The 12,650-nt window shown below is 36.8% G+C and overlaps 1 protein-coding gene across 1 annotated transcript; it reads right to left on the minus strand.

The window, feature by feature from the left end:
- Positions 1-2,564: 2,564 nt before the first annotated feature.
- LOC149818143 (phytosulfokine receptor 1-like) lies at positions 2,565-6,363 on the minus strand. Its single transcript, XM_089984642.1, has 2 exons — positions 6,058-6,363; positions 2,565-5,897 (listed from the first exon to the last, which is right to left on the minus strand). Exons 1-2 carry the CDS (start codon positions 6,069-6,071, stop codon positions 2,762-2,764), a joined length of 3,150 nt encoding a protein of 1,049 aa, XP_089840768.1. The 5' UTR covers positions 6,072-6,363; the 3' UTR covers positions 2,565-2,761.
- Between the last annotated feature and the right edge of the window lie 6,287 nt (positions 6,364-12,650).

Genomic DNA, 12,650 nt, shown 5'->3' on the forward strand with positions numbered 1-12,650 from the left:
AGATAATAAAGAGAAGCATGCTAAGAAAGAATAACCTACATAACATATTAAACATCTATATGGCCTCAAAGGGCTACATATCAAAAGATGATCAACCTCAATAGACATCTCTAGAAGAAATGAAAAAAAACTTCAAAGATGATGATGCTGTCCTTTTCTTTGTTTTTGGGATAACAAAGATAAACCAACGTTATGGTTTGGACACCCTGTTATGGGCCAAGAGGTACCACGTTGACTGTGACCCTAATTCAGTGTTTACACCACGAGTACTCCCATACCTTGCAGCAAGAGATGCATACTCCTTCTATCCAACTCGTGAAGTCCTTCAACTTGAACATCTTAAGCTGACCCACTTAGCCAGGTTAGCGGATCCCTTGTAGGCCAGAAAAATGCAGTCCATGAATTATCCCTAATAGATCTCCCTGAGAGACATGATCAGTAGCAAAGAATGTTCTGCAGGAAAGAGACAATCCAATGACAGACCCATTTGTTATCTTCTCAACAATGTCAGTGACTACAAAAATATTCAAAATATCCACTTCGAGGCACATAAATACAATTATTTCCTGCATGCTGTGTGTAAGGCCATTTCCTGCATGCTCTATCCGTTATGGTCTAGCGTAGTGAGTCTAAACAGGCAGAGAGATCCGAGCAGACACCCCTGAAAATACAATCATTTCTTTCATTCCACACCAGTTTCCATGCAGAGAGGATCCACACCCGCCAGATGAACAACCAACGCTTCCCTTTCGGGTGGAGATGTGGAGCGATGAAGGATATCCCTTGGGAAGACAAGGGACCCGCAGTTGCAGCTAAGTCACAACACTTTACCTAGTCAGTCTCCTGTGAATGCTACCAGTTCACTCTTTTCATTATTCTTTTTTGATAAGCAACCTGGGCGACAATCCTTGATAATTTCAAGATGGAGGCCTTGGTTAACATCTTCTTACTGAATCCATGATCTCAGAAGATGTTTGACTTCTTATTTCATTTCCCAGCACATTGTTAATATTTATTTAGATGCACTGCTATACTACAAAATTTTCAGTACGTTATTGATTTATCAAACTGCAGCATATGATAACATTTATGCAGTAGAAATATTAAGGCATGCTTAGGCTAATTATTGTATGGCAGTTATAATTCATGCTTCCAAGAATAGGGGTTCTCTGATGATCTGGATTCTTTTAAAGCTCACAAAAGGTTTCGATTTTCCCCCAAGAGTTTGAAGGGCATTTTGATGTTTTTCTTTAATATTTTCTTTAGAATGTTTATCCATATGTGGTGTCTCACTCACTCATTCATTATTCAACAGTTGATGGCAGCATAATAAATTCAATTTGAGTAAGTCGATGACATTACTAGTTTGAGAGATATCTTGTTGTAATGCAGAAAGGAAAATAGCTTTGTATTGCCAAATCTGCCATCCATCACCAAGTTGGGCCAGACTCAAAAGTATAAAGTTTTTATTCACCTTGGTGTCTGATGCATAGATGTCTGGTTTAAGGATGCAATCCTTTTTCATCATTATAACAGAAAGAGGAAACTGATAAAAAACAAATACAGATACAACAAAAGCTAATATTATGAAGTAACACAATTATCCTAGTAAGCTAAAATGATTCAGGGAACATTCAAAGTGCAACTGAAATTTCATCTGAAAAGGCCCTTAAATTGACAAAGAAAACAATGGAACTAATAACAAGTCCCTCCATGCCTTTGAGCAAAAGGAATGAAAATGAAAGACATGTTTGTTCTAGTGATTCTTGGGTTTAAGCCCAAATATAAGCAAGCAAACCCAGTCTGTGATCTATACATAAAAGAGAGGAGTAACTCGCACCTCAAAGATGGGATGTCTGAATCTTGAGTTCTACTTAAATGTGCAAAACTGACAGTCTCTTCGATACAAAAATATACAGTGCAGTTTGCCATGAAATACAAAACTAAGTTGGACTTTTTAAAGCTTTCTATGCTTTTAAATTATGTAAGCTTATCCAGAAATTTTTGACTTTCTTAAAGAAATTATTATTACCTAGTTTTGTCAATGGGGCTTGAATTTTTGCCCCCAAGGGATTAATTCTGCAACAGAGACTTAGTTCTCAAAATGAATTGAATTGAGTTGAGTCATACAACTTAATGAGGAGTTAGCGTAGCTAGTTGATTGCCAAGCTCCAGTTCAGATATTTGTCTTGTGCAAGTTATTCCAAAATTGCTTAGGACCAGTGAGTAAGATACACTGAGTTTATCAACACTGATTCTTCTACTATGAAGAGCTCACCCTTCGGGTTCTAGACTGCCATATTAGCCGGGAAAAGAAAAAAGATATTATTGGTTCCAAGAATTGAGAGGAACCTCTTGAGTACCACATTGATTACTGTGTAACAGGCTCAAACTCTGGACACAATTAGAGGTACTTGCTTTTTCCTTATTCCACGAGGGACACATTCAATAATTTACAAATACAGTTCCAAGAAAATTATTTTAACTTACAATATTTGAGTCTCAGTTGGATTCGGTCAGGATCTCCAATCATTCATCTTCAGAGCATATAAATACCAGTACAATTCACCAAAAGCCTCATAAGTTGATGCTGTATATTTAGTCTTTATTCAAATAAAATGTAATTTAGGTAACATAAAACGCAAGGATCATATGTGGCAGTTGACCATGAAACATTGACAAGATCCTTATTTCATGAAGTATCAAAAACAATCACAGTTTTCATTGGAAGCTTTCCTTTGTGATCTGCTGAAAGCCCTATCTACTTAATCTGCTGGCTGCCAAGCCTAACACTACCCAGCCATGAAACTACCTGTTGGATGTGAGGTCTTGCTTTAGGACACTCATTTACGCAGAGCCATGCAACTTCAAGTACTTGTAGCATCTCTTTAATGTTGCATTTCTCTGAAATTGAAGGATCAAAGGTCTCTTCTTCTCTCCTCTCCTTCTTCATCTGCTGCACCCAAGACACCAAATCCCTGCAAACCTTTGGTTTGCACACATCCACAGCCCTCCTACTAGTAAGGAGCTCCAGAAGAACAACCCCAAAACTGTAAACATCTCCCATAGGAGTTGCAACAGAAGATTGTGCATATTCTGGAGGAATATATCCCAGAGTTCCAACTAAATCAGTAGTCACATGTGTACTGTGAGGATTCATTAGCCTTGCAAGTCCAAAATCTGATAGATGAGCCTCAAATTCTTGATCAAGTAGTATATTGCTTGACTTGATATCTCGATGCAGAATGCTAGGCTGGCATTCTTCGTGCAAGTAAGCTAATCCTCTAGCTGCTCCTTCAGCTATATGCATTCTAGTCTCCCAATCCAATGCTGCTCCACCATCAGCTCTCTCATGCAACCAAAAATCCAAGCTTCCATTCTCCATGTACGAATAAATCAGCAGCCTATCTTTCCCGTAGCGACAATAACCTTGTAGTGGGACAAGATTTGCATGTCTAACTCTAGAGAGGATTTCAATTTCTGCTAGAAATTCTCTCTCCATCTGCCCACATTCATCTGAAAGTCGCTTAATTGCAACTCTTTTGTCATCGGACAATGTTGCTCTGTAAACCAGACCAAAGCCACCACATCCAATGATATTGGATTGGTCAAAATTGCCAGTGGCTTTCAAAATATTGTCAATAGTCAGTTCTTTATTTTCCTTGTTTTGAAACAGACGTACCATTTCAGAACTGGAAGATTCCAAAGGTTCGTTTTGATCGATGCTGGCTGAACTGCTATCTTGACGCTTTCTAAGGTATCCACACATAATGAAGAGCACAAACGAGACACCAAAAACTATAACAGAGACAACACCAACGACAATAATAATACTGATGCGGGGTCGCGCTTTCTTCAAGTTCATGATAGAAGGTGGTGAAGAGCGGCAAGGATGCAATGTTTCTCCACAGAGATCAGGATTCCCTTCGTAGCTTGATGCTGAGAATGTAGAAAATTGTGAACCAGTGGGGATTCGGCCCCACAGATGGTTATATGCCACATTGAATCTAGATAAAAAGTTGAGATTTATTAGTGAAGATGGTATTGTTCCAGAGAGATTATTGAATGACAAATCCAGTGTTTCCAAGCTCCACATGTATGATATTTTCTCAGGAATCGTTCCTGAGATGTTATTCCTGCTAAGGTCCAGGGTGTTTAGGTACTTCAGATTTCCAAACTCTGGCCATATTATTCCAGTAAGCCCGTTGTAGCTGAGAATCAGAGATCGTGGGATGCTAGATATCTGGTTATACTGCAACCCTGCTGCACTAATATTTCGCTTGAAGAACAATGGAATATCCATTGGACTTGATGAGATATTGCTGGAAATAACAGATTTTAATCCTGTCAAGGTCCTGGGAATTTCACCACTAAGTGAATTGTTAGACAGATCCAAGTAAAAGAGAAGGTCAAGAGTGCCGAGCCAAGAAGGGATGCCTCCGGTAAGATGATTCCAGGACAAATCTAGCACCTGCAAATTTTTACATCTCTCCAACCACAGCGGGATCGAACCGGAAAGAGCAGAATTTGGGATCACTAGGACCCTCAAGTTGTCGAAACCATTGATGTTGTTCAATGGCATCTCTTCACCATGAAAGTTTCTGGTAAGAACCAAAGCAGAAAGATTTCTGCACCGTTGCAGAACCCCCAATGTCCTTGAAATGTTGGTGAAACTATTGTTCGACAACGACAAGAAAGTTAGTGCTTGCAAGTTTTGGAAGTTATCAGGGATATGACCAACAAGTTTGTTCCTTGCAAAGTTTATGTTTTTCAGCTGCTTGCATGATGAGAGAATTTCTGGGATATTACCACTGATCCCATTTGAAGCAATATTTATAAAACTGAGACTAGTCATTCCAGTAAAATTGAGATCAATAGTTCCACTCAACGAATTGTTCCTCAAATTAAGCAGGTGAAGCTTTGAACATGAAGCGAGCGAAGCAGGCAACCGGCCTGCAAACCGATTGGAGTGAGCACAGAGATGCTCTAAATTCTGAAGACTTCTAAAAACATCTGGGATAGTTCCCGAAAATCGATTTGCTGAAATTTCTAACTTAACAATGCTTGAAAGATTACCAATGCGATCACTCAATTGCCCAGAAAGTGAGTTCTGCAAGGCAGAGAAACGCTCCAGTGACTTCAAATCGAACAGGTCGTCCTGCAAACCTCCTGACAAGTTGTTAAAACCAAGATATAGTCCTCGCAGCGACAGGCAATTACCAAATCCTGCCGGCAGGTCCCCGGAAAAGCAGTTCATGGAAAAATCCAATTCTTCAACCTGGGGGGACGTTTTGCATATGTCAGCACTGATAGAACCACTAAAAGAATTGTTACTGGTATTGAAAACAGTCAAGTTGAGTGCTCCATGAAGAATTGGCAGACCACCACTGAAGGAATTGCTTGAGATGTTGAGAACTCTAATCGACGACATGTTCGTCGTGTTCGGGATCGATCCCGAGAAGTTGTTAGAGCTCAAGTCTAAGACCTCTAGCTTCTGCAGGTAGAACAGTTGGTGTGGCAGCACGCCTGCAAGTCTGTTCCTAGAGAGATCGAGGCACCTAAGACGAGACAGTGAGTCAAGAGAACCAGGAGAGAGAACACCGCTCAATCCTTTGTTCCCAAGAGCCAAACAAACTACCCTTTTCACCAAATTTGATGAATCCCAAAACTGTTCACAAGTCACACCTGCCCAGCTACAAAACTCTGAATTGTTCTGCCAACCAGCAATTCCTCCATCTAAGCCCTTCAAAAACCCCCTTAGTGCATGCAACTCAGTTGAATCAGAACTCGGTGCTTTTGATTCCCCACACACAGCTTGAAAATGAAAGCCCAAGCCCACCAAGAAGAGCCAAAAGAGCTGCACCCTGACACTGATACCCATCTGCTCCCGCTCCAAACTAATCAACCAACATCAGATACACCAAAATTCAGGTGTACAATCTACAGCACTCGGCAAAACCCAATAAAACAGAAAGAAAGGAGATGACGTGATTGGGGATTCTAGCATACCAATTAGCATGAAAAAATCAACCTTAATCATGAAAACCAAAAACCCACCAAGACAATCTCATGAAACCGACCTCATGTTCGCATCTGCCATGACTAAGAAGCTAAGCATCATGATCAAAAGTTTTGGTTTTCTTTGCTTTTCTTGATGACCAACTAATACAAAGTCAAGGACAGGACAGGTAGAATATTTCAACGTCGTTAGGATGGTTCAAGAAACCTACTCCCCTTGCAAAGAAAAAGGAGAGAGAGAAAGTGAGAGAAAAAAAAATGGGGTGGGGGGTTGAAAAGAGGGAAGAAGAAACAATAAACAAATGAAATTTGAAGAGAGAGAGGGCGATATGTCAGACTAATGAATGAGGGAGGGGACTGCGTGCCTCTTCGGGGAGGTTTGTTGGTCGTTTTTGTCTGCCTCGAGGGGGTTGAACCGTTAAAATTGTAGGGGAGGGATGCAGGGTGACCGTTGATATTGCTCGACTATGTTATTGAAAAAAAAACAAAATGAAAAAAGAACAAACCGGTTCTACCCTTGGTCACAGTTTGATACGATTCTTTAAGAGAGCGTTTGATACGCGGGACACACCCTTGTGAGGATCGACCTGTCCCTGCCTGGGTGCTGTCCCGCGTTTGATACTCAGGGAGCACCATGTTCATGACAACCCAAAAGGCGTCCTTTGCAGGCACTTCCAGGACAAACACCATGATGTTTTGCTTGCTTGGCGTTTGTCCTGCCATGCAAATGTGACCTAAAGAAAAGGTTAGGAAAATGACTCAAACGGCTCTCCTATAGTGAGACCAGTGACCAATATTGTCAAAATCGGTTCACTAGGTGAATCGATTTCTTAAAACGAGAAAAAATTAAATCGAATCAATCTTTGAATCAGATCTTTCTTACTATCAAATGACACGTTATCATTGCAAAATTTTACTTTTGCAAGTCAAACTTACATTTTAAAAAAGTTTTGAAAATAATTCCCCTTCATTTTAAAAAATTTGCGAGAAAGGGACTCGCCTATCGGTAGGAGGTTCAATCGTTTCTGACATAATAACTAGGGGTAAGCAAACCAAAGATCAATCTTATGCTTTGCTTTACTCAATTGTCTAAATCGATATTCTATTCCTAGATGCACAAAGAATCAGGCATGTGCTATGAACTTTGAAGAATTTTGACTGAAAACATGATGTATGCTTAGAATATTTTGAAAATACTTAAAAAATAGATACTTGGGACTTAAAAAAGATTATTTTTTTTTTTAAAAAAACTAAGAGTTTTTGAGAAAATCTATTTTGAGGAAAATGACTCAGAAAACTGGGCGTGTAGCCCTATGATGCTGACTAACCAACATGGTAAATGCAATATGGTTTTGTAAAAATCATATTTTGGGAATTCAAGAAAAGCTCTGAGAAATCCCCTTTGCTTTCAGAAATCGATTTTGTATAAAAGGGTTTTTATGTCCCTTATAGAATTTAAACGAAATAGGTTCGTTACATATCCCTGACTATGACCACGAATACGCTTTGAATATATCCCATTAAATCCTAAAAAGAAAATACTTGGAAAAGTTTTTCAAAATATGCAATATTTTTTGAAGATAGCCTAAGAGTGTAGGCCGTTTATGACTTAAAAGAAGATGATAAATCTGAGTTTCACTCGTATTCTGACTATGATCACAAATACGAACCCCACTCAGTTTATTAACTCCCTAGAAGCAGACGCATGTGTCATTTGTGTAAACCCTTATGAATTTGAAATATGTGTGCATGACAAATAATAGCTGTTAATATCAAAATCAAACTATATATAAATGCATCATAAGCTAAGCAAAAAAGAAATTTTCTTATTCCAATATTACAATTACAATTTACATCAATAACTGAATAAAGAAAAAGAAAAATAATAGAAAATCTATTCTTGAGCTTTCTTGCAAAATTATCAAACTTGTTAGTAGACAAATGTCAGCTTTTCTGAATGTATCCAATAATATCTGGAAATTGAGGGATTTATTCGAATATAAGCTATTTTCCATGCTTTCCTGAAATAAATAAGATAAAGGATGATGCACAACTAAATGAATAATGCAAATAAAAGGTTGGAAATTCAGAATTGATGGAAAATAACCAAAATACCCTTAAAAATAGATGTTATTTGCAAAACAGGGTTAAGAATAGAGTTTTTCAGAAAAGATTTTTGTAATACGTTTAATCCGGGAATCAAACAGATTCAAAACGATGTCAAATCGAGTGGAGAGAACCCTAACATGATTATGAAAATGATAAAACTCAAAAATCTTGAAAACAATGTATGAAAATAATAAAATATACAAAAATGTAAAATTTGCCCGTGTTTTGGTTGAATCAGAACTCCGTAGGCATCCTGTTTTTATGAAATAACTAAATAAAACATCAAATGAATTCCAAAAAAAAAAAAAATTGATATGAGAACTTCTAATAACTCTAAAAATAATATGCAATCAATTTTTTTTTGAGATTATTTAAGCAAGAAATATTAAATAAAAAAAAGAAAAATTTGCTATTTTACCTGCTATTATGTACCTATTATGGTGTTAGACTAGAACTATATATCAAACAACAATAAAAATTTATAAAATTTAACAGAGAGAAACTAGACAAATTAATAAAAATAACCCTTTTTAAGGATCAGGAATACAATCTTCGGTTAGGGAAAAATTATTCTGGCAAGTTGAACTAGATTCTGACCAACATATAATAATTCAAGAAAAGTTAGTTTTAATTTTGGGTTAAACAAAAATAGCAAACAAATTTTAAAAATTACCAAAATCGCACTAAAGAAACTAGACATGCAAATAAACATGACACTTTATACGGATTATCGATACGATCTCCGGTTAATGAGAATTCGCTCCAGCAAGATGACTCAGTGCTTAAACAATGCCTAAAGGTTTCAGAGAAACATGTTTTGGTTCTGGTTTAAAGAAAAATAGTAAACGATCATGGAAAATTCTAAATTTTTTTACAAAATAAACTAGACACTATGATGAGCATGCCACTTTCTACGGATCTAAAAAAAGATCTTTGATGAGGGAGATGTGACCTCACAAAAATGCTCCTAGATTTACCCAACATTTTTTCTGTTCAGAAAATGGGTCTCGACTTTGATTTTTGAAAACAAGGTTACATATCTCAAAAAAATCTATTTTTTTTATTAAAAACTATAGACAGATGCATGATTTTATCATAAAAAATTTAGATTTAAATAATAAATATAAACTGGTAAAATAATAGCATTAACTGGCGGCTAGAATTAAAGACTGTAAAACTAAAACCCTAGAACAAAATAAAACCTAACTAAGCATGATGAAACCATAAAACGTATAACTAATACTATGAATCATGATTAAATGCATGAATAACTGAAAATAAATATGAATATGATGAAATAAAAATAAAAATAAAAATACAGGGAAACATGATCAAGAATTTGATTTAGCCATTAAAAGAGGGATTCAATCCATAAAAAGGTTGAATCTCGATATTTTTCCAGACATTAATAAAATAAACAAAATATAAGCATAGTCAATGGATCAAAAATGTGTAAAACTCATTAAGCACTCAGCTGGTCATCTTCTTGAAGCTCTCGTATGGTTTCTTGAATGAAAAGAAAAAGAAAATCTACACTACAAGGGGCGACAATAGTGTTTGCAATAAAAAAACTAAAGAAAATTTAATTAAAATTAAAAGGAAAAAGGGGCTTACCTTGGGGCTCCTTGTGGAACTTGGAGGAGCTTGAGGGAGAGAGAAGGCGGCTGGAGAAAGGGAGAGAACAAGATGCAGAGGTCTCCCCCTATGGTGGGCATTTATAAAAAAAATTTAGGTTTATTTTTTAGAGTTCCAAATTAATTGAAACTTCTCTTAATTAAAAGGGATAAGTCCAAAAGGGGGGGGGGGGGGGGGGGGGTCTTAGAGTTCTAACTAAATAAAACTTTGACTAAACCTAATTAATATCTAACCTAACTAAAATTTCATCAAAGCAATCTAAATGTGGTGCCACCTAGGTGAGCCCCACATTTGGTTTTCTAAATAACAAAAACAAAGGTTTTAAAAGAAGGTTAAAAACAAGTGAAACTAAAATGAAAGGTTAAAAACAAAATAGAGTCCCAATTGAAGCATACTTAAAATTCTAACTAATCTTAAATGGACCTAACCTTCAAATGTGGCGCCACCTAATGTGGGCCCCATTCGGTTTTTCAAAAATGATTTTAAAAGGAGGAAAATTAAGGGATTAAAAACAAGATTTTCAAAAAGCTTTAAAAAGACACCTAGATTTATATATTTTTTTGTATTTTTAAAACAAGCAAGACATGAAAATAAAATGAAGTTGAATAAAGATGGAATATTAAGGTTGGCATCCCTGTAGAGTGAGCCCACTTGAAGAAATTGATAAAATTTAGAAATCGATTTGGGAATCAAGTTCAAAATGTATCCAGATTGTTTTTTGAGGAAAATGCTTTTAAAATAAGGGAATATAAAGCGCGAAGGGTTGGCCAAATGGAAAATATCGATTTAAAACCCAGGTTTTTGAAATTGATTTCGAAAGAAAGGTTTTAAAATCGAGTCTGGATTTAATATTTTGAAAACAAGAGTGTTGAATCTCGAAAATGACATGCAATGATATGAAATGCGATAAAATGATATGAAATGATACAAAATGATTACAAAATACAAACCCTCGATGAGGGATTTGAAGTCTCAGACCTCGGGCAGAGACAAAGAATTGAAAATTCCTGTCTGAGCACGAAAATTGAGTATTGGACATCATATCCGATATTGGATCCATTTCAAATATGAATTGGATATCAGATATAGCTAAAATTTTAGAAAAGGAATTGATCCGAGCCAAGATTGACAATTGTACCAGCTTGGAAAATGATAGAATTGATGTTCTAGATAAACATGATCGAGAAATGATTTTTACCCCGCAGGGCAAAGAGTGACACTGAAAAATGAGTTTTGAACTTGTTTAAATTAGTTTGAACTGGGTTCTAGGGTTTCTAAACTTAGGTGAACTAAAAAGACACTGACTCAACTAAGCTCCTAGACCGAATAATCAAGAAATGACCCAATTCTCAGAGAAATAGTGAGAAATGAACACCAGAACAAAGTGGATGACAGGAATATACTGGGTTTGAGCTGGAATGAAGGTCAAATATACTGAGATGGACTAAATTTGGATCTCAAACACTAGTTAGATTGACTGGACTTAGCTTAATTTCAGCTGAAATGAGCTAAAATGAACTCTAAGACTATGAGAAATGGATTTGAACTGGAACCAGACTACTTGAACTCTTGGTGAGCTCAAGTTAGACTCAAGGGAGCATAATTAACTGGAGTTGACAAACTGAGGAATAATTAACTAAAATTTGAGCTAGAATTGAGCTCATTTCTCAGGAAATGAATTAGTTTTAGCTGAAATGGTCAGAAATGAACAGGATTTGCTCATCGTGAGATCAGGAGAGCTAGAAATGACATACTTTTTAACTGTTTTGAACCTAAAATGAGCTTGGTTGGATCTAACTGACTAGGATCTAAGCTAACTTAGGGGTAAAATGGTAATTTCACTTATAAAAGGGCAAAATGACACCTAAATTGGGATGGACTTAGGGGTAGTGCGACGCCCCAGAATTCCCGACTTTGAAAATAAAAATCCTTTGAAATTTAGGATAACTTTTTTTTTTGAAACATTTGAAAACATTTGCGCAAGTGCGGAAGTACCAAAAAGGGAAACAAGCGAAAAACTCTGGGCGGGTCACAAGAGTGAATCAACAACAATATGAAACAACTTTTATTTAATACATTTTTCAGGTAGACTGACCTAAGGGGATTGACATTTGTTAAAAGACGGTGTCTGAAGATGAACAAGGAAAATTTGTGGTGTTTACAAATGTCTCTCTTTGCTACTAAGCTGGTTGAAAGCTGAACTTAGTGACAAAACACACACACCAAATTTGGGCTATAAAAATGCCCCAATTAAGAAAATCTGACTAGGTATGAAAGAAATTGCTCTGATGATGATGGTAGACATGAAATAGATAATGAAGAAGAAGATTCACCTCATCAGAATAAGGCTCAGGCTTGACCCTTACCTGAATGAGGAGAAGATACCTCACGGAGGAGGCTCAGGTTTAACCCTTACCTGAACGGAGGGCTTGAATGGAGTCCTTGGGAGAAAAGATTGAGAAAGCCATGTTCAGGTTTGACTCTTATCTGAATGGGAGGCTGGAGTGGAATCCTCGAGAGAAAAGATTGAGAAAGTCATGCTCATATTTGACCCTTACCTGAATGTGAAGCTAGAGTAGAATCATCGAGAGAAAAGATTGAGAAAGCCATGCTTAGGTTTGACCCTTATCTGAATGGGAGGCTAGAGTGAAATCCTCGAGAGAAAAGATTAAAGAAACCATGAAAAATACCTAATAGAAAAATGAGGGCTTGCAAAGAAGACAGTAAAGATGGGGTTCCTTAAAAGCTTTGGAAAAGGGAGTGATCTTGAGTGCCTCATGATCGAGACTAAATAGCTTTTGAAAGATGACCTTTTTATGAAAGATGGTTCAAGTTTAACCTTTATCCTGAAAGAGAAAAATACCTTATGAAAGAACGAGATTCAGGCT

This window comes from Nuphar pumila, chromosome 13 (assembly GCF_984573655.1).
Source record: "Nuphar pumila chromosome 13, dmNupPumi1.hap1.1, whole genome shotgun sequence".
Lineage (NCBI taxonomy): Eukaryota > Viridiplantae > Streptophyta > Magnoliopsida > Nymphaeales > Nymphaeaceae > Nuphar > Nuphar pumila.